Source organism: Nothoprocta perdicaria, unplaced genomic scaffold (assembly GCF_003342845.1).
Source record: "Nothoprocta perdicaria isolate Ctin4 unplaced genomic scaffold, notPer1 scaffold_317, whole genome shotgun sequence".
NCBI classification, from domain to species: domain Eukaryota; kingdom Metazoa; phylum Chordata; class Aves; order Tinamiformes; family Tinamidae; genus Nothoprocta; species Nothoprocta perdicaria.
In genome coordinates this window covers 158,391-183,264 of record NW_020455552.1, presented here as the reverse complement: position 1 = coordinate 183,264, position 24,874 = coordinate 158,391, and the positions used below count along the sequence as shown (strand labels likewise).

General features: G+C 40.8%; 1 protein-coding gene across 1 annotated transcript in view; it reads left to right on the top strand.

Annotated features, from left to right (window-relative positions):
- Positions 1-6: 6 nt before the first annotated feature.
- The window catches only part of MED13L (mediator complex subunit 13 like), a 175,415-nt gene continuing 150,547 nt past the window's right edge, over positions 7-24,874 (top strand). The window contains exons 1-2 of the mRNA XM_026042874.1: positions 7-102; positions 16,616-16,853. Of these exons, the coding sequence (XP_025898659.1) occupies positions 31-102; positions 16,616-16,853 (310 nt within the window). The 5' untranslated portion in view covers positions 7-30. The remainder of the gene's footprint in view (positions 103-16,615; positions 16,854-24,874) is intronic.

Sequence of the window (24,874 nt, the reverse complement as noted above, 5' to 3'; positions counted from 1 at the left end):
CCGCTCTGGCGGCGCGGCTCGCCGAGCACCATGACTGCGGCGGCCAACTGGGTGGCGAACGGGGCGAGCCTGGAGGACTGTCACTCCAACCTCTTCTCGCTGGTGAGTGCGCGCGGGCCCGCGGGCATTTATAGCCCGGGCCGCGGGGCTGCCTCCGCGTGGCCCCTCCCCCGGCCGCGCGCGGCCGCCCCGGCCGTGGCCCCGGCCCCGGCGGCGCCGCCGCTTTGTGCCCGCCGCGCACAATGGAAATCGCCATTTCGGCGGCGGCCCCCGCGCTCCCCGCGGCGCCCTTGCCGCTCCGCGCCGGCGCTTCCCCTCTGCGCCACCTCCTTTCTTTGCATAGGTTGTGCCTGATATGCATAGATTTCAATGTATATGTTTTTTTTTTCCTCGGGAGAAAAGCGATGGCTGGAAGCGTAGAGCGCTGGATGGCTCGGTGACACGGGTGTTGGCATCCCCCCTGCTCAGGGGATGACAACCCTGTCCTGGGGTTGCGTGGCTTCATCTCACAAATATTGCGGTGTCGGCAGCGGTCACAGGTTTGTGGGCTGAGTAGGAACCGAGGAAGCAAGGTGCTTCCGTGGGAAGGCGGTGTCGCCTGGGGATGCCTGGCTTTATTGTAGCTGCCACCTGCAGCAACCTTAGCCCTTGTGGCCACACCGGAGCCGAGGGGACTCTAGGCTCTCCGTGATCCCCTGGTGCTTCCAAGGCTGGTGCCCAGAGAGAGGGATTTCAGTGCATATCATGGTACTGCTGAAACACAACCTTGTGTTGTAGGTTTGGGGCAAAACACTGGAAAGGTTTGTGGTGGATGAGAACCGTCCGCCCTCTCCGGGGTGCTGGGAAAAGTGGCCAGGCGGGTGCTGCGTTTTGTTTTCCTTTCCCGATGGAGAGGAAAGGACTGTTAATGCGCTTATAGCAGGTAAGGGAAACAGAAAGTGAATTCAAAATACGAATGCTGAGTCTGTTTGCCGTGCACGAGCCGGTCATTCTGCTGCCTCTTGTTTTCTTTAATATGTAACATTTATTTGGCTCATATTTGTTAAGCCTTTGGGATAAGGGCCATAGTCTATGTCTGTACGTCCTGAGGAAACTGGTCCAGGGATACTTCTGTGAGAAGAAATAAAATTCTTATTTTGGCTTTTTATTGATCTGTTAGGCATTATTTAAGCTCATGTTTACATTTCCACTTGTGATAGTGTTTTATGAGCATATAGGAATGCTGTATGCGTGGAGATATAGGAGTTGTAATGGTGACTTTGAACATGTTGCTCTTGCACACGAAGAAAAATAGAACAATAAGCATGAGGCAAACAGTTGTATCTGATTGTAAGATCAAAATAATAGATAGTCTTTCAGGAAAAAAAATCAATTTGTACAGTTTCCATTAATTCATGGAAAATTGATTAGCATATTTTTGAGAAGCATAACTTTGCATGCTGTTGGAATCTGTAGATCTGTTGCTACTAAAATAATGCCGCTGTGCAGTTAGCATAAACTGTAACTTACTGCGTGTTTATTGTGGTTTGATCTCTTTTTCTTTTTTTTTTCATCTTACTAGGCTGAGGGAATGTTGTAGAAAAATTTTAAATGCACATGTAATGTCGGTGAAATAGATTTTGCAGGTTTTTCTTGAGAGTGTTTTAATAATAGGTCTAATCTGCAACTCTGAACCTCCCGTGTAATTGTGTGGGATCTAACCATACCTTTAAGGTGGTGCTAAAGTATGAAACCATGATAGTTTGTTGTTTTCTGGCTCTCCTTGCAAAAAAAAAAATCTAATTACAATAATATTTGTATGAACATCTATACACAAATATGGTGACTTATTTGTTTTACGTTGCCATTCTTTAGGCCATATCTGTTGCTGAAGTTCTCAGTGCATTGACAAGGGAAATAACTGTTGGAAATATCTGGCCAGGAACGTTGACCCCTTGAACTCAAATTGTCGTATTCATTTCAAATCTACAGTGTGTTAAAGCTACAGTAGTGTGGATTACTAATTAAAGAAGTTCCTACTAATTACTTTTTCAATACAACAGAACCAAAACATGCCCCAAATTAATCAACTGCTAATGCGAAATCACTCATTCTTCAGAAATGAGGTGGATTACGAAGCTGTGCTGAAGAGATTCTGCTGCTAGAATTGTTAATTTTTTATCTCAGGCTTCGTCTCAGATTTGAGGCAAAAAGTTGCATTCTTGGCTGCAGAATTCTGTTCCTGAAATGGTAATAATGTGCTGTGATTCTCCTTTCCGATTTCTGTGTAGTGTTTCTTCCCACGAACATTTATTTGATTTAAGAAGGGGGGATCTTGTGCAAGACCAGTGAAGCCAGAGCTCGGTCGTGGTGCCTGTGGTTTTAGCTTATTTAGCACTTTGATTTTAGCTTGTTTACTGTCAGTTGTAGATGGTCGTTAAGGCAATAGACCCCACTGTTTCTTCTACCTCTTTTGATGTGTTTTCTAAAAGACTGAGGTTTTAAAGATAGCATTCAATATGCAGATGGTGAATGTGATCAGGACCTCAAATAGTTAGAATTTGGTGAAATGCCACCCCATTCACCATTGTGATTGATGGGACTGTTGCCGGCCTGTTGTTTTGCTTTATACCGAGGCAGGGTTGCAGAGTCCAGAAATGAAGTCATGTTTGTATGCACTGTCAAGCAAAAATTGCACAAAGAAACCTAGAACTGTAAATGTGCAGTATTTTCAAGCAAGGTGATACAATGAAGCATCACTTTAATAATCAGACTATGTCTCAGAAAGTTTTGTTGTTTATTTTGTCATACCTCTTGTTTAGGTATTGTTGAGGTATAAGCTTGTTCTTTAAAAAAGATTTTCTGTCCCAAGTTGCTTTATTTCCAGTGCAAAAGCATAAGAAATTATATTTATACTATCTCTACTTTTGCAGTAGTCAAAATGTCTGTTGCTGCTTCTGGAAAAAACAAAGACTTTTTATTAGAACAGTATTTAGTAAGCTATTGTTAAAGGCTGGTTTATTTAAACACTAATTAAGAGTTGGCTAGCACTTATTTAAGTGAAGAGAAAGAGAAAATGTTCTGAGGTAATGTGCTCCGTATAAAACTTTATGCCGAGCTAGCAAAGAGTTTTCCTGTGAATAATCTTTAGTCATAGAAGCAGTCTTACTGAAATGAGTTGGATTTTTTCCTGTGGGTAAGGGTTCATCATGTGAAGGGGAGGGCTTGCACGAAGCATGAAGGTGTTTCCTCAGCTGGCCAGCACAGCTGCCATCGTCTCCCTGAAGACGAGAGCTCCACAGTGTTTCACAGAGTAGAAGGAATGGTCAGCCTGCGGTGTCGGGAAGGGCCACGTGTTTGCAGTAGTTCTAAGGTGATGGAAGATTAGATGTCCTATGGGTCAAAGTCCTCAGGAGTGGAGGATATTGTGTGGTTGGAATGTGATAAAGGCTTAAAAATCCTTAGCATGAAGGCTAAGGACTTGATGACCAATATTCCTTTTCTCTTTTGATAACAGTATTAGTGGCAATCCTATGTATTGGCATAATGGCTATTGTGAAGCTATTTGAAACAAAAGGTGTTATTGTATGCAGTAATATAATGTGCTCATAGTGTTAAAAATGAGAATAGGCTCTTAAAACATCTACCAAATCCTTAGAAGAATTCATTAAAGAGTATTTGATGTGGAACTCTTACCTTCCCATGGAAGAGCAGGTATGGTGAGCAGCAAATTCACGTGTGTTTGGTAAAAGGCATAACTACGACAGTAGTGCAGCCTGCCCCAGATGCCCATGGTGTGGTGATTTATACGGGACTTGATCAAACCCTGCCTTTTTGGAGCACTCGCTTCAAGGCAGCCTTTCCATGTAGAAAAACATGGGTCGTTGGTAGATTTTTATTGTTTTTGTTGTTTCAGTTAATGTTAAGAGGCAAATTTACAGAGCTGATGGTCACTACTGCTGTGGGTTTTTTCATCTTGGAAGCAGTAACAGAGGTTGTTGACATACACCGTTATATGTTGCCATTTTCCTAGTGAAACTGAAAGGAGTCAAGGAAATCTGAGATGGCAATTGAATTATTTTATTAAAGGCTTCTCATGCTACCAAAAACGGATGATTAGGAATGCAGGCCTTGCTGCTGAGGGTTTCCTTGGTGTTACATAATAGTCAGTAAACGACTTCATAGTGAGTGGTTAATTGCTCAACCAAATCTTTAAGTAGTAGTAGTAAATTAACCAGTAGTCGTTCTTGCTTATTTTATTAGCATAAATGCGGTGCTCCAAGCAGTAGGCTCTGACTTTGGCGTGCACTATATTGCATCACTACATCAGAGAATTTTTTTCTTGCAGTGTAGGTTTGATTTTCCATATTTATATTTTAGGAACTTAAACAAAACTTAAACAATTTCTCCAAAAATATTTGGTCCTTTTAATTATGTACATTTTAAATCGAAGTAGAAAGGTTGCATTAGTTAGTTTGCTCACTTCCTGGTAGGAAAAGATTATTTTAAGTTCTAAGTATGTTTTGTGAGAGGCTTTTCTTATGTGCTGTCAGTATGTGTTTAGCGGGTTCGTGGTTATCTGCCAGGTTGTTAATTGAAAGAAAGTGGATTTACAAAGAGGTTAGGACGATTTACAAAAAGGTTAGGACGTAGCAGTGTTCAATACATTTATCCTGTCTATACATTTGGGAGGGAAATTGATGAATCTGCGTTAGGTAACTAACCTTTCCTGAACGTTGCGTAAGGAAGATGAGGTGCGTGGGAGTGACGTTTGCTATGCAGCACAACGTGTGCGGAGAATCCCGAGCCAGCCCCTAGGAAGGACCTGAGTGAAGGTTTCTGCAATTCTTGAGTAGCTTCTGAGTGTGCTGTTCTGCCAAAGCAGGGATCCTTGTCCGGCAGCCACGTTCTGCTTGGCCCTGGGAGGGCTGCTGTATTAGTGTGACTAAGAAAATACTTTAATATTAGACATAAGATCTAGATCTTAGAACCAAAAAAAAAAAAAAAAAAATTTCCTTGGAAACTGATTTTTTTTTTTTTTTTCTGGTGGGAAGTGGGGGGTGAAGGTGGGGGGAGGAAAGAGGGGAAAAAAAAGTGTTTCTATAATGCTGTCTGCAACTACATAAAATTTCTGGATTTTTCAATACACCTTGTGCAGGACTATCAAAACCCCTGTTCCCTAAAACATTTTTGAACTTGATTTTTTCCTTCTGCTTCTGAGAATACTTCCTCATGTGGAACAGATTAGAGGAAGCTCTTTAATCTCATCTGTAGACCTTTCCTCTGTGTGTGTGTGTGTGTGTGTTTTTCTTTTTTTTCCCTCCTCTTTTTCTCCTCCTTGACAGTGACAGACATTATTTTGGAATAAAACCTGTAGTACCTGAGGTTCTTGATCTAAAGGGGAAAAGGTGTCCTCTATCTACTGAATCTGTTAACTCGATAGTCTTAGGGTACTAGCTGAAGAAAGAATGTTTATCACTGTTTTTTGTGAAGGTTCAGAGATGAAAAATAATGTTACGCCTGGGTAAATATGTGTGTGTGCAGATACACTGCATTTTAAAAGTCTAAAAATATCGTTGTTGCTGGAATGTCATACTTAGTACCAAGTTGAACACTTAGGCTTACTTGAAGCCTTTGGATTGCTAGGTGAGAGTTTCTAGCTGTTACCTCCACTTTGCCTGTAGAGAACAGGGCACTGCCTGCCCCTCAGTGCGGTCTGCAGTTTGCCTTGGTTAAGGTACCATCCTGCTATGTGGCTTTGGCTCCAGCGTGGAAGCTCCTGCTCCAGTTTTGCTCTCTCACTCCGCTGCTGGAAGCACATCGTGCCCTTCTCTGCTTTCTTTACTTGTGCCCTCGCTGTTGCATTGCTTCTACGTTACATGGTTTTACTTCTGAGGCCTTTGTGGGTGATTCCTTTTCTACCTTTTATTTTTTTATTCAGTACTGTGAGACCGGCTCCTAATAGAGGCCAATATAATTACACTATAAATTATACATTTTGTTTTTTCTAGCTGCTACTCCCTGTCTGGGAAAGGTTCCCAGCTGCCATTCCAGACTTTCTACCTTCCTCTCATACACAGGTTTCCCCAGACTTATTTGTGGGACAGCCAAGCAGCCGCTTGGTCTTTCAAGGCGGTTGTCTTTCAGGATGCCCAGAGCAGCTCTAGATTCTCTCAAGACTGTGTGTGTTCTTTGCTGTTCTGTGGGCATGTTGTGCTTTTCTTTGTGTGGAGTATAGCACGGTGGGATTTGGAGCTTGATGGTGCTATAGTAACACAAATACTTGTAAAGAAATACTGCTCTGATCAGAAGCACACTCATTTTAGTAATATCCTGCCAATTATAGAAGTACAAAAGTGCTTTCCATGGACCAGCCCTTTATTGGGAATACGTATTTGCATGTAGGCATTAGTCTTCCTCAACCAAAGCTTTTATAATCCGTTCACGTTAAACATTAGGTATTGCTTTAAAAATAAGTCCTCTCCTCTGGTTCCCCAACACTAACTGATAGTTTCAAAGAGAAATCAGCTAGTAAAAATATCCTGCTGTAGCAGACATGAGAATGCTACTAAAACACGGTACTGCGCACGCGGATGAAGAGCGTAGCGCGGGAAAGGCCTGTGACGGCGGCGGAGGGCGGCAGCTTGTGCTGCTGCCTCTGGCTCGTGACTCCGGCTCGCTGCGGAGTGTGGCATGAGTGCGATGGCTGCGCCGTGAGGGTGGCTTGTGAACGTAACCACCTCGGTGCCTGGGGGAAGTCCGGCTTTGCAGATTGCAGGTTTAAGTGTTTTATGTGGTGTGAAGATGTGTATGTGTTTGTTTGCTTTGGTAGTTCGTAGATGTAAAAGGCTTAAGAAGTGTTTCCTTTGGATTGTTCTGGGGAACAGGTTTCACTTGAGTATATGAGAACATAGAGTAGCATTGGAGGAAATCATTTTTCTCACATGTGAACATTGTTCTGTATGTTTTGTTTCTAGATTCCTGGATTTATCAGAGCGGTTTAACTTTTTAATTTGAAAATAAACAGCCCCCCAGTAGAAACAACTACAGTTAAAAAAAAGTTTGTGACTGTTTCTTTTGAATAAAAACCGTATCCTCTGCTTTCAGTAGTATTGGAAAATCTCTCTCATTGCTAAATAAAGCTTCAAATAACTTTTTAACTACGTGAGCCGTCTCTTATGCCATTTTTCCCCTTGGTTTAAATACCTTGTAGGCATTTAGCCTCTCTGTTTTTGTTGTTGTTGTTGTTGTTGCTGATCTCTTGGCTCTCACTTCCTACCTTAGTCTGCTAAACAGTTAAGCCCTGTTACTTCTCATTGAGTCATTTGTGACTGAATTCACTACTCTGAGTAGAATTGCAGTAGTGCATGTGGAAATAGGTTTCAAGCTTTTAGTGGCTTTCTCTTGATCACTTGAAACAGGAGATAGTTGTTCGTAGCCCATTTGTATTGTGCTTGTTGGCAATATTTACATTTTTTTGACTGATAAAGCCAAGCATAATGTGAGACATTGTCCTCTTTCTTAAGGAGTGTAACAAATAAGCTTAATAAAGGGGAAAAAGTGGACAGTCATGTGAAATTAATTTTTAATAAAAGATGGGACACAGTATTATTACCGTTTCATCTCTCATGAAATATTTTTGTGTGCTTTCTTTAGTCAAATCTTATTTGTTAACAGAGAGGGAAATAAAAATGTATGTGATTAAAAACAAAAAATAAAAATGTATGTGAAAGGTGCTATCTTTTCCTCATTATTCCTTGGTCACCACCAGTGTTTCTGGTTATTTCCTTTTATGTGTGTGCTTGAATAATGTCCTGGTGAGTTCAGTTCTTAAATTTCTAGAATTTCCTCCTGATAGGAGGAGGTGGTGGCATCCTGTGTTTGCAGAAATGATAGTAAGAAGGTTGACAAAATGAATCTACATGGCTCGTCATGTTGCAGACTAATTTACTGTTTTCTCTGTTAAGAGAGGTTCATGTGAAGGAATTCTTGAGTGGTTTATTCTCTCCTCCCCCCCCCCCCCCCCCCCCCCCCCCCCCCCCCCCCCCTTGAGGGCTAAGGAGTTTTGGCAGCCTGCCTCGCGATTTGAGCTTTATTTGATATCACTGCTCAAGACAATGTTGAAGTTGGAGAACCCAGGCTGTCCAATTGTATTTCTATACAGTTCCTACCATCCTCGCTTGGAGCTAGGAATCCATGCCAGGTCTGACGCGGGCACACAGCGTGGTTTGCTGTGCAGGTCAGTGATGGAAACATGTATAAAATGTCTGTGTGAAGTGTTCTTGGTATTTGCCAAGTAACTCAGCTTAGATGTGGTATGCAGAAATGTTCTAACTTTGAGCTTTTGGAAACATTTTTGTCTTGTATAAGGAAGAAAAGGATCTGCATTTTTCTACCTTCTATCATGAATTTTATTTGCTTGGATTGTTCCCTCCTCTATCCTCTATTTTCTTCTTTTACTATTACCTCTTTTACTTATTTATTTTTTCCTTCTCTCCATATGCTAGTACCTTTGGTTTGGATGGTCCATTATGACTTTAACGTTTTAAATTTCCATTCTTCTGTGGAAAGAGGAGTGGGGAAAAAAGAGAATTCCTTCATTTGGCCAAGAAGTTGCTTAAAATTTAGCTCTCTGTTGGTGATTTCCCTTGTCATTTTTTCACTTGTTGGGCGACTATGTTTTTGTAAGAGAGGATCGTGGACCATTTGAGAAACAGTGAGTTATTTAGTTCTTATTCTGCCTTTTTGAAGAGAACTTGTGGATTGAATCATTCACCCACCTCTGAGTGTTAGCTTTTATTCATTTTTGGCATCTATTTAACTGATGCATTTAAAATGGAAATATTCTGGATTACATCAGTCTTGCCATTTAGGAGGTGACCTAGGTGCTTGCTCCAGTCGCTCAATGCAGCCTCTCAGTGTTACCAGGAGAAAAATGGGGGACCAAAAATCTGTCCCCAAAGTCCTCACCAAACAGGTGAGCAGTAGTACCTGATGAAGAGTATAAGAATGAATCAGGCAAATAATAGTAGTTCCCTTAAATAATCTCACAGGCTTTAGTTATATATGGTTGAGAAGTTTCTTGAACTAGACAGATACTCAATATCTTTATTTAAAAAAAGACCTAAAAAAATATTTTTTGGCATTTGCAGTGTTCTGATACAAAAACTTCAGCAGCTTTGTCTTGTGCAATGAACCACGTAATTTTATTTTGAATCTGCTTTCTGTTGCTTTTGCTGGAAATGTTCAAATTGACTTTATTTTTTTTCCTAACCCTTATTTCTTTAAAGTAATTATTTACCTGTAGCAGTGCTTTGGCTCTTGGCCTGTGTTTACTTGACTTCTTGAAGAGATCTTCTCAAGTGGTTGTTAGAAATCCCTGTATACTTCATAGATAAGCCTTCCATTTCTATATACTTTTTCTCCCAGTGTAAGTTTATTTTAGGCAATTGTGGATTACAGCTGTCTGAGCTATGGGCCTCAGAAAGATATCAACTCTTTCAGTGTTTCAGCGTGTGTTCATCCTGCTTCTTTCTGCTGCATTTTCTTTCATTTTAACATTTAATCCTACATTTCTGTGGCTCTTGGGATAGATATCAGCAATTTGGGCCTTCATGTTACTTTACTCTTTCCTTTAGGTTTGCCCCTCAAAACATTCTTTGTTGGTAGCTTCTGCATCCGCCAGAACTGCAGAAACTAAAGCATTAATGCAAGAGCCTTTTTATATTTTCTGCTGAGAAAATTTGCCAACTTAAATTCCTTATAAGACTAGTCTGACTATTGTGTGTGTCTATGTGTGTATGCGTATATATACATGTATATATATGTTTAAATTCACTAATCATTCTAGCTGCTTCTGCACATCATACCCAGGACTGCGTTTCCATCTGTGAGAAGATAAAAATCACATTTGTCACTAGTGTTTATATTTTAGATCAGCAAGTCTCATTGTGTCTTTTTTTTTGTCGCCTTTAATGATGAGCATCTGTAGACATACATAATTTAGCTATATGTAGTTTAATTTTAGTTGGTCTGATCCTTCATGCCGTGATGTCCTATTTCAGAACTTCCTAGGTGCAGAGCTGCTTTAGAAACACTTCTGCTAATAGGATTTTTGTTATTGTTATAAAGCCAATGTCTTTGGTTGTAGCACCGCAAGGAAAAGGTGACATGAAAATGCCCTCGTGCTGTTGCTTGTCGTACACAGCTCTGAAACACCATTTAGCTGATCATCATTTAGGTGGTGAGAGGAAGAGGGGAGCGCTGGGCTCCCACTGAGACAAAGGGGCTACAAAATGGCTTTTCTCGGCCTTCCTTCCGAAAACTGAGACGCTTGGCAGTGTCCTTCGGTGAGGAACGATGGAAAGTTGATGCGTCATTCGGCTGTTGATCAGTTGCATATTAAGAATTTTATTAAGAAGAATGATATTCAGCTCAGCTGACTCCCCAGCTGTTGGAAACATTAAGGATAGTGCAGTTTTTCTATTGGCCATGTGGGGGCCATTTCAGTGTGTTTTTTCATGTGTTCCTGATTTTGTTTTTAATATTTATTGTTATGTGTTGTGGATACAAGATATATAAAAAAGATACAAAAAGTGATGTCTTCTAATGCTTTTATCCTAGCCTCTTTTGCCTAAAGGAAATGTCACATTGAACTGAAGACAGAGCTAGTTCCTTTATTGTGTGACCTTTCTCTGTTGCTATCTGGTTCCTCCCTTTCTACGGGGAGTGATGGAGAAGTGCTGAGGGAAAGGAGCACAAACCCTTCTCCTTTGTGCATGTGGAGGGGAATGTTAATGTGTAATGTAGTGAATGATCTGATTTCAGGAGCCTGTGGATGCCTAAGGATGGTGGGTTTTATGTTTTCTAAGTCAGAACAGCTGCACAGGAATAAAAGGTGAGGGTGGGCAGCTGCTTTTCACTTGTTTGGATTTGCTCTGTAAAGCTGTGCATCCCAGAGGTTGTCCTTCAGTGACTGTAGAAGGAAGTAATTTGCTTTGTAGCTCTAGTTTTCAGTCAGGGACCTTCATTCTCTTGTGTATTTTTCCTACTTTTTCTTTGTTCTTTCTATTCACTGGGCAGGCAAATGTTACTAAATAATTTATTTTTGTGGGCGTGGGGAATAAGTTCTTGTGCAGTGTGTGGTGGCATTTCCTTCCCCTCCTTTCCCTCAGAAGCACATGTTTTTGCAGACTGTTTTTCAGTCTTTCTGTCTGTCCATCCTTTTGTCCTCCGCTTTTAGAGAGGTGCATCAAAATCACATAAAACTTATCTGGTATTTAAATGGCTTGAATAGATGCGTGAAAAGATATTTTTGTTGCTCTGTGAGGATGATGTAGTGAAATAGAACACTGTAACCAAAACAGATGGTGCTAATCTTGAGTCTGTCTGCAAGATCTTATAGCATTTAATTAAAATGGTGTAATCCCCATGACACCTTTAACTACAGTTTAAATTCCTGGGCTGAGGAATGAACTGAGGGCTTTCTTCTGCAGATCTTTACTCATGAAAGTAGTCCCTAGTATGAGTCTCCAGTGGCCTCGGAATAACTACCTGAGTGAAGATTGCCTGAGATCAGACCCAGTAAAATGGCAAATACATACATGCATTCAAATTTGGAAGTGTAAATTCAAATAAACTAGCAACTCCTGTTGCTTGCATAGAATTGAACAAAAATTGATTGCACCTAACTTCAGAGACTAGAAAATAAAGGATTTCTAGGTACCCTGCTGTGTTTAACATCCTTCTATGTATGAAGGGCATGTGCTGTGGCCATATAATTACATAACACATTTTTCCCAGGATTGTTGTATCAATTGTATTTTGGGTAGACTGAGTAAAGGGGCTGTTATCCTGTATTCCTCTTTCTCCTCCAGGGCGAACCCAGGCTGGTTTTGTACCCTGTCAGGATTTTTCGCTGAATATAAAGCTTACTGGATTTCATTAAGTTTTTCTTTATCGGTGTTTGTAACCATATGAGTTGTTATAAACAGTGGGGAATGCTTTCGTAGCTGCTTTGTGAGAGAAATGTGTCATCACTTAAAGACAATGTGCTGTAGATAGCTCATTAATTTTTATGTTCTCCTCTATTAATTGAAACCTGCTTTTACCACTACATGACTGAACAGTGATGATATCTTGCATTATTTTCTTATCTGGAGAAAGAGAAACTTATGTTTGAAGCACTGATTTATTTTTTTGAATTCCAGTTTCCTGTCTAAAAGGATGATAAGTATTTTTATACTTATTTCTTTCTCCTCTGGGTAAGAGAGCTGTGAAAAATAAAATGATTTCAACAACCGTGTTGCAAGCCCTCAAGAAAGCCAGGGTTGGAGCTGAACGCCCTGGTGATGTCTAGCTCTTTTGCTCCTAAGAGTCTCCAAGGGTTTTCTGTATATCCTTGCTTTTGTGGATGTAAGCCGGGTTTTCCACATGCCTAGCCCTGAATCCTTTCTGGCTTTTCCCGTCCTTACGTGCTACCCGAGGCAAGAAAAATAGTATTTGATTACATTAAAAACGATGACTAAAACTTACAGAGAGAGATACAGTTATGCAGAAATCACTTTGCTCTACACACAGTATAAATATTTCTCAAACTCCAGATGCTCTGTTGCATCTGCATTCTGATATAATCCCTTCAAGGGACTCTCTTCTGGAGCAGCTTCTTGAGATGAGGTCTCTGGATTTCCCGTACAACCTGGAGGCCAAAGAGCATTTCATGGAGCGGAGCAAGGTGGGGTCGAATCCGTTGTATTCGCTCCCATCTGCGAGGACTGTGGGAAAGAGTCACAGTGACTACCCAGCACTAATTAAATCTTCAGGGTTGCTGGTCGTCAGCCAGAGTCAGGTTGTGCCCTGTGAAATGGTTCTGGGGAATTGCAGCTTTCAGCAACCTGACCTCTGCCCATCTGGATGGTCTTTTGAGAGCTGCAAAAGGCCTTCCTGCCCATCGAGTATTCTGATTTAAGCTGTGGTGGTGGTGGGAGGACGTGGCAGCTTACTATTGGGCATTTACAGTTCTAAATTCTGTCCTGGAGTTAAAATGGCCAAGACCTGCAGCTGCTGTGGGTCAAAGTGGAGGTGTCTCTGTAACACAGCAGTTTAGTGGTTGTTAGGAAGAGTGAAGAAATTATTCATTTGCTTCCTCACTGGCTTGCTTTTTGTATGGGAGATACCAGAGATTCAAATACTCTTGGTTCTTCCATTTATTTATTTATTTTTATTTTATTTTTTATTTATTTTTATTTTTTTTTTGAGGCCGTTTCACCCTACTGAGTGCAGTGGTTGAGCTGAAGTCAACTAGGAGGAAGGACATCAGGGTTCTCACCCCTCTTCAAAAGGCTTCAAAGGTTTATGCTATTCTTTCTCTGACCATACGTCTGGATTTTTATTCAGAATTTCCATCCTCGTGTTGGGAGGACTATATTTTCATTAATAGCTATTTCTTGGGTCTGTTTTGAGTGTGTTCAAATGCCTAAGTGGAGTTTTAGATGTGAACTCTTGCACACTGCCAGCAGGTTTTGCTTATGTCAGAAATAGATCCTTTAGTGCCTTGAGGCATTTTACTGCAGAATCTTGTCAGAAAATGTGGGTGTTAGGCTAGTGCTAGAGATCTGGGATGTTGGTGGTGATGACTTTCATTATGTTTTGGTTCTTTGTTCCTTTTCAGACCTGGTGCATTTAGAACAAGCTGGTGCATCCAGTGCATTTAGAACAGGTTTCTTATTAATATGTCTGCATCTACAGAGTTAAAAGAAAATATCTGTTTTTCTGGGAAGTTGAATCCATTGCATCAGTCTCCTGGAAAACATATGTTCCTTTATAAACTAAAGCACAAAGTCTCTTGCGTAATGCATGATTTACTAGCAGCCCTGGTTAGCTCTGAGTAAGTTTGTTCTTTGCCTTTCGGTGCTGTTTGTCTGTTGCAGCAACCCTGCCAAGGGCACGTGCAGCACGTGGGAAAAGCGCTGGGTTCCAGCAGCTGGTGGGGCGCTCGCTGCGGCCCCTGCTTCTGTCTGCCCGGCTGCGTGTGAGCAGCAGCCTGGTCAGCTCTGTGCTCGCGGCTCAGGAGCACCAGGGGCTGCTCCAGCGCGGGGACCTGTTCAAGGAAGCAGCTCTGCTGCCCTGCCTGCTTTCACCAGCTTCTGCCTTCTTAGCCCTGGTCTTTCCATGGGTGTTTGATGAAGCAGGCTTTGGGGCTGAGCTGCGTAGAGAGAATAATTGCTCAATTAAATGCCTGTGTTTTTTAGTTGGTTCATCTCCCAAGGCATTTGTGCCTGTGGCAGCACTGCTGTGAAGCAGAGGGCTTCATGGGCTGCTCCGGGAGCTGCGTGGGTGCAGTCTGATGGGCTGTGCTTTCTACTTGGAGCCTGTGGTGGAAGGGGAGATCATGCACTGCCTCTCTCAGCTATCCCTGGGCTTAGTATTTGTGCTGCCTGTTAGAGCTTCGGTCAGAAATGGACATATCCAAATAACCACAGTGTAGTGACGACTGTGTCGTTTCAACCAGATGGGGGATGGAATTTTATTTAGCTCCAAAACCCAAATGCCCAGTGCTCACCCTCTGCACATAGGAGGTGTTTCCTGTGGGGCTGGTCATTTTGGTTCCCCTGTAACCCTAGCACTTGGTCATTCCTCACAGCCTGTAGAGTTAGTCCTGATGTTTGTTAGAGCAAGTTTAAAGAGGATACAGATAGATGGTTTCTGTGTGCTTTTCTTCACTATGCTTCTGTAACGTGGATGGAAAGCTAGGGGTTAATCCTGCTGAGTTACCAGAGAGCTGGAAGAGCTCATCTGTAGAAAAGGGCAGAAACTTGCTGTTTCACAGTTGCTCTGTTTTGGTGCTTCTTTCCTTTTTTTCTTCCAAGTTTATCTCATGTTCCTGGTGAATTATGGCATGTAAACCTGTTTTCTTGCAGCTGAGTAGTTTGGAAGGCTTTGCCCATCACATGAAGGATGATAGATGTGTCTTAGAAGTTTGTTTGCAGGAGCACTATTTTTTGGAACAGAGTGTTGCTGTACTAGGTAATATATAGGCAGAATAAGGTGAAATTCTTTTAAAAGATATACTTACAAGATCAGAGAAATATAGACGAATATGATATGATGGATGTTACTTTTAGCTTAGCAAAGGAAGTTTTTTAGGGAGGGATAATGAAGTAAGTTTGTGGACTTGGAGCTCTTTGTATGAAATATAATATGGGTTTTGGATGGGGTAGTACAGGCCAGGAGGTTAAACTTTCTCCTCCAGATGATTAAATTGGGAGGAATATATGATTTGCAAGTCTTATTTTCTTCAGGAGGAAAACTTGACCGTTTTCATCATTCATATTCTCTGTACTTTGTGTGTGCAGAAATGAAAGGAAGACTCGCTGTTTAAATACAGCTTAATTTACTACTCATTCACTTCCAGCATGTTTCCACAGCACTGCTTATCTTCCTCTTCTCTCTGGCAGTGGCCTCTCCTGTCAGAGCTTTGTTGCTGTGTTTGAGCATTTGCAGCTTGATGCTGTGGACTTGGCTTTTCTTTGGGATCGCAAGAGCCATGTGCCCTAGTGATTTCCCCATCATGAATGCTTTAAATGAAGTAGCAATTAATAACAGCAGGAAGAGTGTGCTAGCATGGGTTAGAAACCCTGCTATGGGTCCATGGTTTACCACTGTTTTGATAACTTTACCCATGCCAGCTAGATCAAAGGTCACTTGAGAACTTCCACTTGTGTCCTGGGCTGGCTCCCAGGGAGAGGAAGAGGGTGATGGAGCAAGAGAGTCATAGAGATTTAAAAAGAAGCAATCTCGGCATTTCCAAGAGAAAAGGAGATGGAGGGGAGAGCTCTGAGACTCTGTTATTTAGAAAGAAAATAAATCTTGAAGCGTTGCTCTGCTGAGCTGGTTCTAGCTGCCAGCTCTTTCGGGCTTCAAGCACTTCAGCCCCTGTGAGCGCTTCTCGGCTTGGCTTGTGAAGCACCTGCGCGTCCTCGGCCTCCGCTTGCACACAGAAACCTTCCCCAAGGCTGCAAAGCCATTTTCCTCCTCTCCTTATCTGCCCTGGCAGTTAATAACAGAGTTCTGGCTGCACAAGGAAAAGCAAATGGCAGCTCTCCCCTTCATGCTTCCCTTCATTTGAGGAAACGAAAATAAAAAGCATGTGGTAAACCTGTAACATCGCAGTCTGGAGCCTTGATACCTGGGTCACACATTTGTTCATGTTCTGGAACAGTTTCTGGTTCTGACAATCAAGTTGTGAACTTCCTGGGCAGACACTGAACTTACTTGCATATTGCCCTGTGTGTAGGGACCAGAGCCTTCTTTTTTAAACTATAGTAACTCAGCTGGATATGAATTTGGTTGTAGTGAGAAATCTAAATGCAGGGATAAGCTATGTTGCTACTCAGCACTGTTGCTAAAATTCTTCTGCTTTCTCCTTAGGGAAAAAGAATATACAGGCGTTGTCGGTGTTCGTGTGTGCTTTCTGTGGCATTTTATTTTTTTTGTACTTTTGATTGCTTAGAGCTGAATTCTGTGAACTTAAGTGACCAACTAAAATGAAATAAACGAATTGTAGTATCGTAACTTAAATCTCAAATCAATTGATTTAAGCTCTTTAAGCTTTTTATTTTTTTTCTTCCTTTTCTAGGCTGAGCTCACCGGCATCAAATGGCGTAGGTACAACTTTGAAGGGCATGGGGACTGTGGCCCTATCATTTCTGCACCTGCACAGGATGATCCGATCCTGCTCAGCTTCATCCGCTGCCTGCAAGCCAACTTGCTGTGCGTGTGGCGCCGCGATGTCAAACCAGATTGTAAGGAACTGTGGATATTTTGGTGGGGTGACGAGCCGAATCTAGTGGATGTGATCCATCATGAACTGCACAGTAAGTTGTTCCGTTTCTGCTCTCCTTATTACTGTTTTTTCTGTTGCCAGCAGGTAAAGGACCCTGTCCTTAAGGGATTTAACTTGCTTCCATAATTTGATTTTTGTTGCAACTTGTGTGCTGAGATCTAAAGAAAAAAAGCTTATCCATTTGGCTTTTTGGGTGCAAGTAACCTGCAGTTGGATAGCAAAGCAAAAATTGAAATGAACTTGTGACCCATCCAAGATTCTTTCATAGATTTTTCTTTTCTTTTTATGAAATTTCACAAAAAAATATTTTTCAAAGCATTAAAAAAAAGTCCTAAGACAGCATTTGGTCGAATAAAGACACCTATCTTAAAAAAGTGAATTAAAGCTGTGGTGTTCTGCAAGGTCACATTTTGCCGTGTTGATCTTGCTACAGGATTTGAACCATAATAGAGACAAGTGGCAACAAGTGAGTAGGATAAACAAGAGGAAAGAGAGAGATAGGAGAAGGTGATTTTGGTAATTTTAAATGACTGGATGCTCAGTGCAACTTGATTGTTCTTGGTGTCTTTATGGTATGTATCCTTATAATGATTGACAAAAATTTCGACTTCGCTTGATGTGATGCTTATTATTTTCTGCTATATCTGTTATGTGAATATTGCTTATTGATGATGTCATGTTGCTATGAGGAGACCTAGCTTGCTCAAGAACCTTGCCTTTTAAGTTCTATTTTACCTGTTTAAATAATTTGTTTCTATTTTACCCTTCTTTTTTGTCTGGAAAAGCAACAGCAAAAATTTGCCAATCCTGGAAGTAAACAATAGACTAAGGTTAATAACATCAAGAATTTTTGTTGTTGTTGTTTTAGTAATAAATCTTTGGCATGGTAGCCTTAAGTACCTTCTGTTTGCTGTGTGGTTTTAAAGAACGAACAACCAAAAAACAAACAAAAAACCCGAACAACAACAACAGTAGACCTATATGCCAGTTGAAATACGTACCTTTTTTTCTTTTTGTCCGGAGTGCTTAATAGTCCTGTGTCTCCTTATGCTCCACATCCCTGACATCTCTATTTTTGAGGTCTGGCTGGATATGTTGATTTCCTTACTTGCGTTCCTTTTCTATTCACCTCTCTTCAGATCCTTGCAATTTTTTCTATTTTTGTGACTGCCTGATTGTTTATTTGGTAATATAACCTATCAAATCAGAGATGAAACAGTTTCTGTGCATCTTCAGGTGGATTTCATGCAGATAGCTATGTGATCACGTATAAATAAAGAGATCAGAAGTGTTGCACCAAGCTGTTCCACTCATGTTAATTTTTTGAGGCACCTATTTTGAATGAAGGCATGGGTAGTATTTCTTGTAACCCAGAAAAGCTTTAATAGTATATGCTTTTCTCTTTGTAGAATATAGTTTATTTATTATTTCACATGCAGTGTATAGGATGTATCTTTTTATTAGGACTTTGCAGGTTGTAGTTTCTGTTGCTGTTGTAAATTTATGTAGGTTGTTTATATCTGATATGTGGTTACAGTCCTGTAATGCTGCTTCTGGAGCTAGTGGTATATTGAAACATTTAATGTGTGAAAAGCTGAACCTGTTTGGTCCTGGTATGGAATGGAATACAGCAAACACAGAATCACATGACTTTGGCACAGGATTGATAATATTTAGACCTCCTCCCATTTTTAGGACGGGAGCATTATTCTAGGGAGTTATCCAGGTTTGAGCCTTCAGCGCAGTGATTTTTAAGCAGGATTAAAACTGAAAGTTGCCTGTCACAAGTGCTGTTTTGAAAGAGTTGGCAGCAGTAGTGTGACCTTGATGGCGACAGCCTGAGCTCAGTGTTTCACTAAACAAGGGGTCTGCTTGGGCACAGCAGCGCTGTTGCTTGCAGTGATCTGTGCTTGAAATGCTCTCCCAAATTTAAGTAGGATGAGGTCTGCAACAAAGGGATTCTGCAGAAAGACATGAAGGGGTGTAAAAACAGAAGATGGAGAAAGGAGGACTGTGTGGTTCATATGGGGAATGAAATGTAGGATGATGGGAAGGAGGTAGGAATCTGCTCCCTCTGTCAGGATGATGCAGGGATCTGGGAAGTCGTCTCCTTCCTTGCTCCCTCCCACTGCAAGCTTCGCAATTCTGTTGGGTGCATAAATCAGATAATGCTTGTTTTGCTTGTGGCATATTAAAAAAACACTGCAACTGCTGTATTGCCTTATCAGATTATCATTCAAAGCAATTTAAATTGTAAAGATGTTATTCTACAGCTACTGGGGCTGTCTTGCTCTTTCCAGTGCTTTTGAAGAGTTCAGTTTTCCCTATAGATGAAATACTGAGCACTAAATTCTGCTAGAATGAGGCATCTGTGTCATCGGTTCCTTGAAAAATGTCAAAGGACGTTGCTCGTGGCTTTGTAGCTGCTGTCCCCCCCATTTTTTTTCTCCAGCAGCAAGTCACAAAAAAAAGGTTGTTTTTTATTGTATAAGCAGAACAAAAAATTGAAATATGTGAAAGTCAAAATTAGTTGCACCTTCATAAACTTACATTCTTTTGAAAATGCATGGAATTTTGAATATGAATATACAAATGAAAATAAACTGAGTTTACTGAGGCAGCACAGTAATTTACCTGCTCGTCAGCTGGGGCACAGCAGCACAGTGTGTGACATGAGAGCCCTGCTAGGGTAATACAAATTCAGTTGCTTTAATTTGCATGTTTGTCTTCCATATCCATTCAAGTCTAAATTAAAAGTATTGATTTCTCTGAATAAGTCATACACTTAAATAATTTTATATGGCATTGAGTGTGCAGTTTATATGCAAAACTTTTAAGTGTGTCTTCAACAAAAGCCTTCATCTAGAATTCTGATTTAACCTATGTGCATTGCCTTATCTTTAAACTACTCAAGTGCTCTAAATAAATTGGCAAGTGAAAAACTGACATTTATAAAGTGTTTTCAATTAGCCATAGGGAAAAATCTTAGTTATAAATAGGAGCCCCTATGACCAGTAGTTTATGCAGCAACTTTCCAGAACGGTGTGGATAGTTAAATGCTGTCAAGGGAGATAACCAATCCAATGTTGTTTTAGAAATAATTGTTTTTACTTTAAGCTGCTGGATTAGACAGCTGTGAATTAGAGAGGTACTAGTATTTTGTAGGTGCCTCACTGGATGCCTCCCCGTCCTCTTCCTGCCAGCCTCACTGGTTGGGTTCTGCTTTGTCTTTTGGCTGTTATATATTTGGACTGTACATTTGAAGAATCTCTCATGTTCTTTAAGTGAAAAGCTCATTGGTGTGAGATCAGTGAGTGGAGGAAAGGGCTGAGCAATTTTACCAGCTTGAGGAAGCTGGAGCTGTTTTGGTTTGTGGAAGCATGGTTTTCCTAAGGACAGATGCTGTTTGACTTTAGTCCAACAGCATTGAGAGTTTATGGATACAGTCACTCTGTCTTCTGCATCTGCGAATGTGATGTGAATGTGACAAAATGCTTTATCTTAAGTGTATGAGGGAGAAGATGCGCAGCTCTATTGAAAATACGTACACCCCTAGTGGCTAAGCATGACCTTAGAGATGGGCTCCGATCGGTCACAACATTAAATGGCCTCTTGAGAGCAGGTCCCTGGGATGGTGGGCATTTGATACGAAGGTGCCGTTTCTAATTTCATCTTATTTCCCTGAAATCATCTTTTGGTCGGGGTAGATATTCGTGAATGCTGTAGTAGTATTCCTCTAGGAAGTTGTCCAGAGAAAATGAACATGAGGAACTATGGGTGTCAGTGAGAAACACCAGACGCCTCTCTGCTCTCAAGTTATTTCTCCACTGATGGGGTATACTTTGAACATTTACCTAATAACCTAAGACTTAAATAGTCAATGTGTTTTTCAACATTTATCATGTACTTTAAATAAAAAATGGAAATTTTGAATTTTCTATTTTCTTCAAATTGGGCTAATGTTAATGTTTATCTGTGAAATCTTGGTTACTTTCTATTTCAAGCTGAAATAATAAATTTTGGGTCTTTTCAAGATGCTCTCTGCAGCTCTTAGTGGTTGATTTCAGTATTTGTAAGCAGTGGGGAAGACACTCCCAAGAGTTACAAAATGCACTGCCACATGGCAGCTCTGAATATATGTTAATTATTGAATGAGGTGCTGTTCCTCTTGGACTAAGTATTCTCCTAAGTATGTGCAGCGATGATTAAAATCAAGGATGTAGACTCCTTCCTGTGGAATGAGCAGGCAAATTAATGTTGGCTTTAATGAAAGTGCTCTTAAACTCTTCAGTCTTTAGAAGCTTACGAACACAAGCATATTGCTTGTCTGAATATTGTAATAATATTAAGACATTTTGAGAGTATAGCTCTAAAATAGGTACAGCTTAACTGTTGCCAGGCCTCGTTGCATTTAGAAGGGGAGCAGGTACTATGTGGGAAAGCAGTTTGAACAAGGAATACAAGGAATCTCACATAAGCCGAAATGCAACTCTCTTTTATGGCTTTTCTCTTTAACAAGAAGCTGCCAGTGCCAGGGACCTGAGTGCCACTTCTTAATGATTGGAAGTTAAATTTGGAAATGGTTAATTGGCCGTGCTTGAGAATGGAATTAGCAAGTAGGTTCATACGGCAGAAAGCTTTCCTGGAATATTAAGTTATTGGAAAGGCTGTGTCTAGGCTGTTTATTTCAGCTAGGTAAGTCATTTACATTTTCTTAATTACATACCATAGATTATTTCTGAAGACATGAAAACGAAACTTTAAAACCTCTTTTAGAGATGAAGAGATCTAAAACTGGATTTGTCCTTAGTTTATAGAAATGCCTCTGTGAGCCTTTTGTTTTACATTGTTTGTTGGTGTCAGTGACTGCCAATGAGACTTTACTTTGGACAAAATACCTCCTTAATAAAAAATTTACAAAGAGTTTATGTGAAGGGAGATTGTTAGTGCCATCAACTGGAATTGAGGAAATGTTTCACGAGAAAGTGCCGGGTCTCTTTATACGCAGGAAGATGGTAAATGTTTGAGGAAGATGTCTCCATTTTATTTTGTTTCCTTCCTTAAAAGTAAAATGCCCTCTTCATACCAGTTTTCTCTCTTCTGCTTTTAATGAGCCCTTTGTTATGAACAGTGAGAGTAGAAGGAGTTTACAGGAATCAAATCTGTACTTTTTTTTTTTAAAAAATAATTATCATAGAATCAAAGTGCTTTTAGTTTTTGCTGTCATACTTCACCACTCTTCCGCACTTTAGGAGTGAGTCTGTGTTGGGAGGGAGATCAAATGAATACCTGCGGAATTCATGGTTTTGGGATCAAGTGTAGTCAGTGTATTCTAACATACTGTGTTTTACCCTCAGCGATATTCCATTCTAATATGTTATGAGGGGAAAACGGGCTTGTGAGCTGTGTATATGGTAGTCTGCCTGTCTGTCTTCTTCCCCTCCCTACTTTCATTCTTATGGGGGGAAAAAAAAATCTTTCCTTATTTGAGAATTTGAAGTTTTCCACTTCAAATTGCAATTAGTGTTTACAAATAGTATGAAGAAAAGATACCAATGGCAGAAGGAAGAAAGATTCTTTATTAAATACCGATGTTTATTTCTTCACTAACCTTGAAATAGTTGAAATTTTGGGTAGTCAATTCTTAAGTTTTCTTCGCAGCCCAATAGGTATTGTGGGTTTTTTTTCATTTTTTTTATTGAGAAATGAATTGTAACAGAGTAATAGTGCTGTTTTATAGCCACTACTTGATGATTCATTTGCAGAACTGCTTCAGTAGAACTAGATTCAATAGCAGGTGGAATGGAAAAAATAGTCCTTTTAAGGAAGGAACAGAATTGGCATTATGGATTTGGTAAGTAATACCCAGAAATGGTGGGAAATCCCAAGGTCATAATAGCTCAGATTCCCTTCCTAGTCAAAGCCAGAGTGAGGCTTTGCTAAGGACTGGGCGGGAGCTGTGGTGTGCAGTGTGCTGAGAATTAACTTGGAATGGGGAGCCCAAACCAAAGTCCAACTTTTTGGATGTAAATAAAATTGATGCGTTACCACAGGCAACGTGGTGAACCATGTAATTAGTTTTTTTTTTCCATGAAAAATGAGGCATTATACTGCAGCTGCAGCAAAGCAGTGTGTAAAGGATTTATATTCTAGTTCTATGAAAATTAAACAATCATTAAAAGATTGTAGTTTTAAAAGTGTTGCTTGAGGGGGAAAACGAAAAATTCCAATCAGTAGAATTTATTTTTTAGTGATGTGTTGGGCAATATCCTCTGCAGTACTTGATGGTTTTTTGCTTCAGAGGATTTTCTTTTTTCCCAGTGAAATGAACTCGCTTAACTGTGCAAAGTAAATCTAAGTTAGCTCCAAGTGAAATCTGCATTAATAGATCTCATTACTGATGTTTGTATTTTCATGCACTGAGTAATCCTGAAAGCGCAGGACAAGCCTTAGTGGTAAATTTCATCTTTAAAAATAGGTGAAGTGCTCACTTCAACTATGTGTATACGACTCTGTTTTGTTAGTGCAATGTATACAACAATTAATGAATTTTACTGGGTTATGCATGACACTGTTGCAAACGGAAAACATAGATGCATTGTCAAGTGAAGCTGTAGTTTCTCCTTAGAGGGATGTGTTTTCCACTGTGTAACAGTCATTTTTTTTATTTTAGCATTCCAGGTAAAGGCTTTAAATCTTGGTAAAAGAGACTCTTGTTCCTGAACTGGTGAGATTTGTTTTAAGTAGAATTAATTAAGTAGACTTAATTATACATGTGTGCTTTCCTATCTGAGGGTTTGACAGTAATCTGTATTACAATGACCGTGGACACCTGGAAAATTGTGTTGCAGTTGGCTCGTATAATGCCAGCTAGAACTTTAACTTCCAGCAAAGAAGCATATTAAAATCTTCTTGGTACGTAAATAATTTGAAGGAAAATCACATGCTGGGGGAATGCATGCTACTGTTCTTTATGTTTTTCTTGATCTAAACCACGCTTTAAACTTCCATCTCCAATTAAGCGGTGTGTGCATAACGTGTAATAAAGCTACCTGGGCTGAGTTTATGGGATAGCAGAGACTTTAGCAGTGTGATGCCTTTAGTCGTGTAAATACACGTTGATTGTCACTGACTTTTAGTGTCTTGGACAAGGTGCAGATTGGTGCAAGACCATCCACCATATTCAACTCCTTTTATGGCTTGGAACTAGGGGTGAGAACATTTGCTGGTTCTGCCCTAATCCTGCACAATTAAACTCAAGTGGTCCCCCTCGATACCCTGTTACTGCAGGACATTGCTGGAGAAATCCAACTGTAAAATGACTAAATTGCCGAGTGTTTGTGGATAAATGTGCTCTTTGGGCAAGGGATGGAAGGTGGCAGATGGAGCAGTTTGCCAACAGGGCTCCAGGAGAACTTTGTCTATTTGCAGAAAAGCATTTCTCTTGCTTGTCTGGCAAGTCAATGGGAGCTATATTTTAAAGATGAACTTCCACAGTAAGAAGTTTGGGAGAGTCTTTGGAAGGTCTGTATGGGAAGCTGTGCATTGAAATGTTTCAAAAGGCAGAGGAGATAAAAGCGTGTATTGAGGTAGCTAAAGCTGCATTCCCACCCTGAGTGATAGAAAGGCGTTTGAGAACGGTCAGCTGGGCAGTAAAATGATCAATGGATGGAGCTCATCGTCACAGCTTGCGGTGCTGCCCAGGTGGGTCAGAAGGAGCAGGTTTGTTTAGGGGCTGTGGGAGTGAATTTGCTGCAGCTCCCTCCCTTGCAAAGCAACTCACTGGCAGAGCGCTGCGCTGTATGTCCACGCCAACTAATTGGAGGCCCGGCAAGAGGGTTAAGCTTCCACCTTTGCTGCTTTGCTAATACAGGTAGTTGGCATCTGACTCGTCCCTAGGGACAGGTACTACTTAGTCAACACAAGCCGTCTAATGAACTGCTGTGAGGTTGGAAACCCATAGACGAGAAGATCTAGATGGCTTTGTCCAAGTGCCCTGTGCCAGCATTGGAGACACTAGGGAGGGAACAAGCTGTTTGTATCGCCAACCTG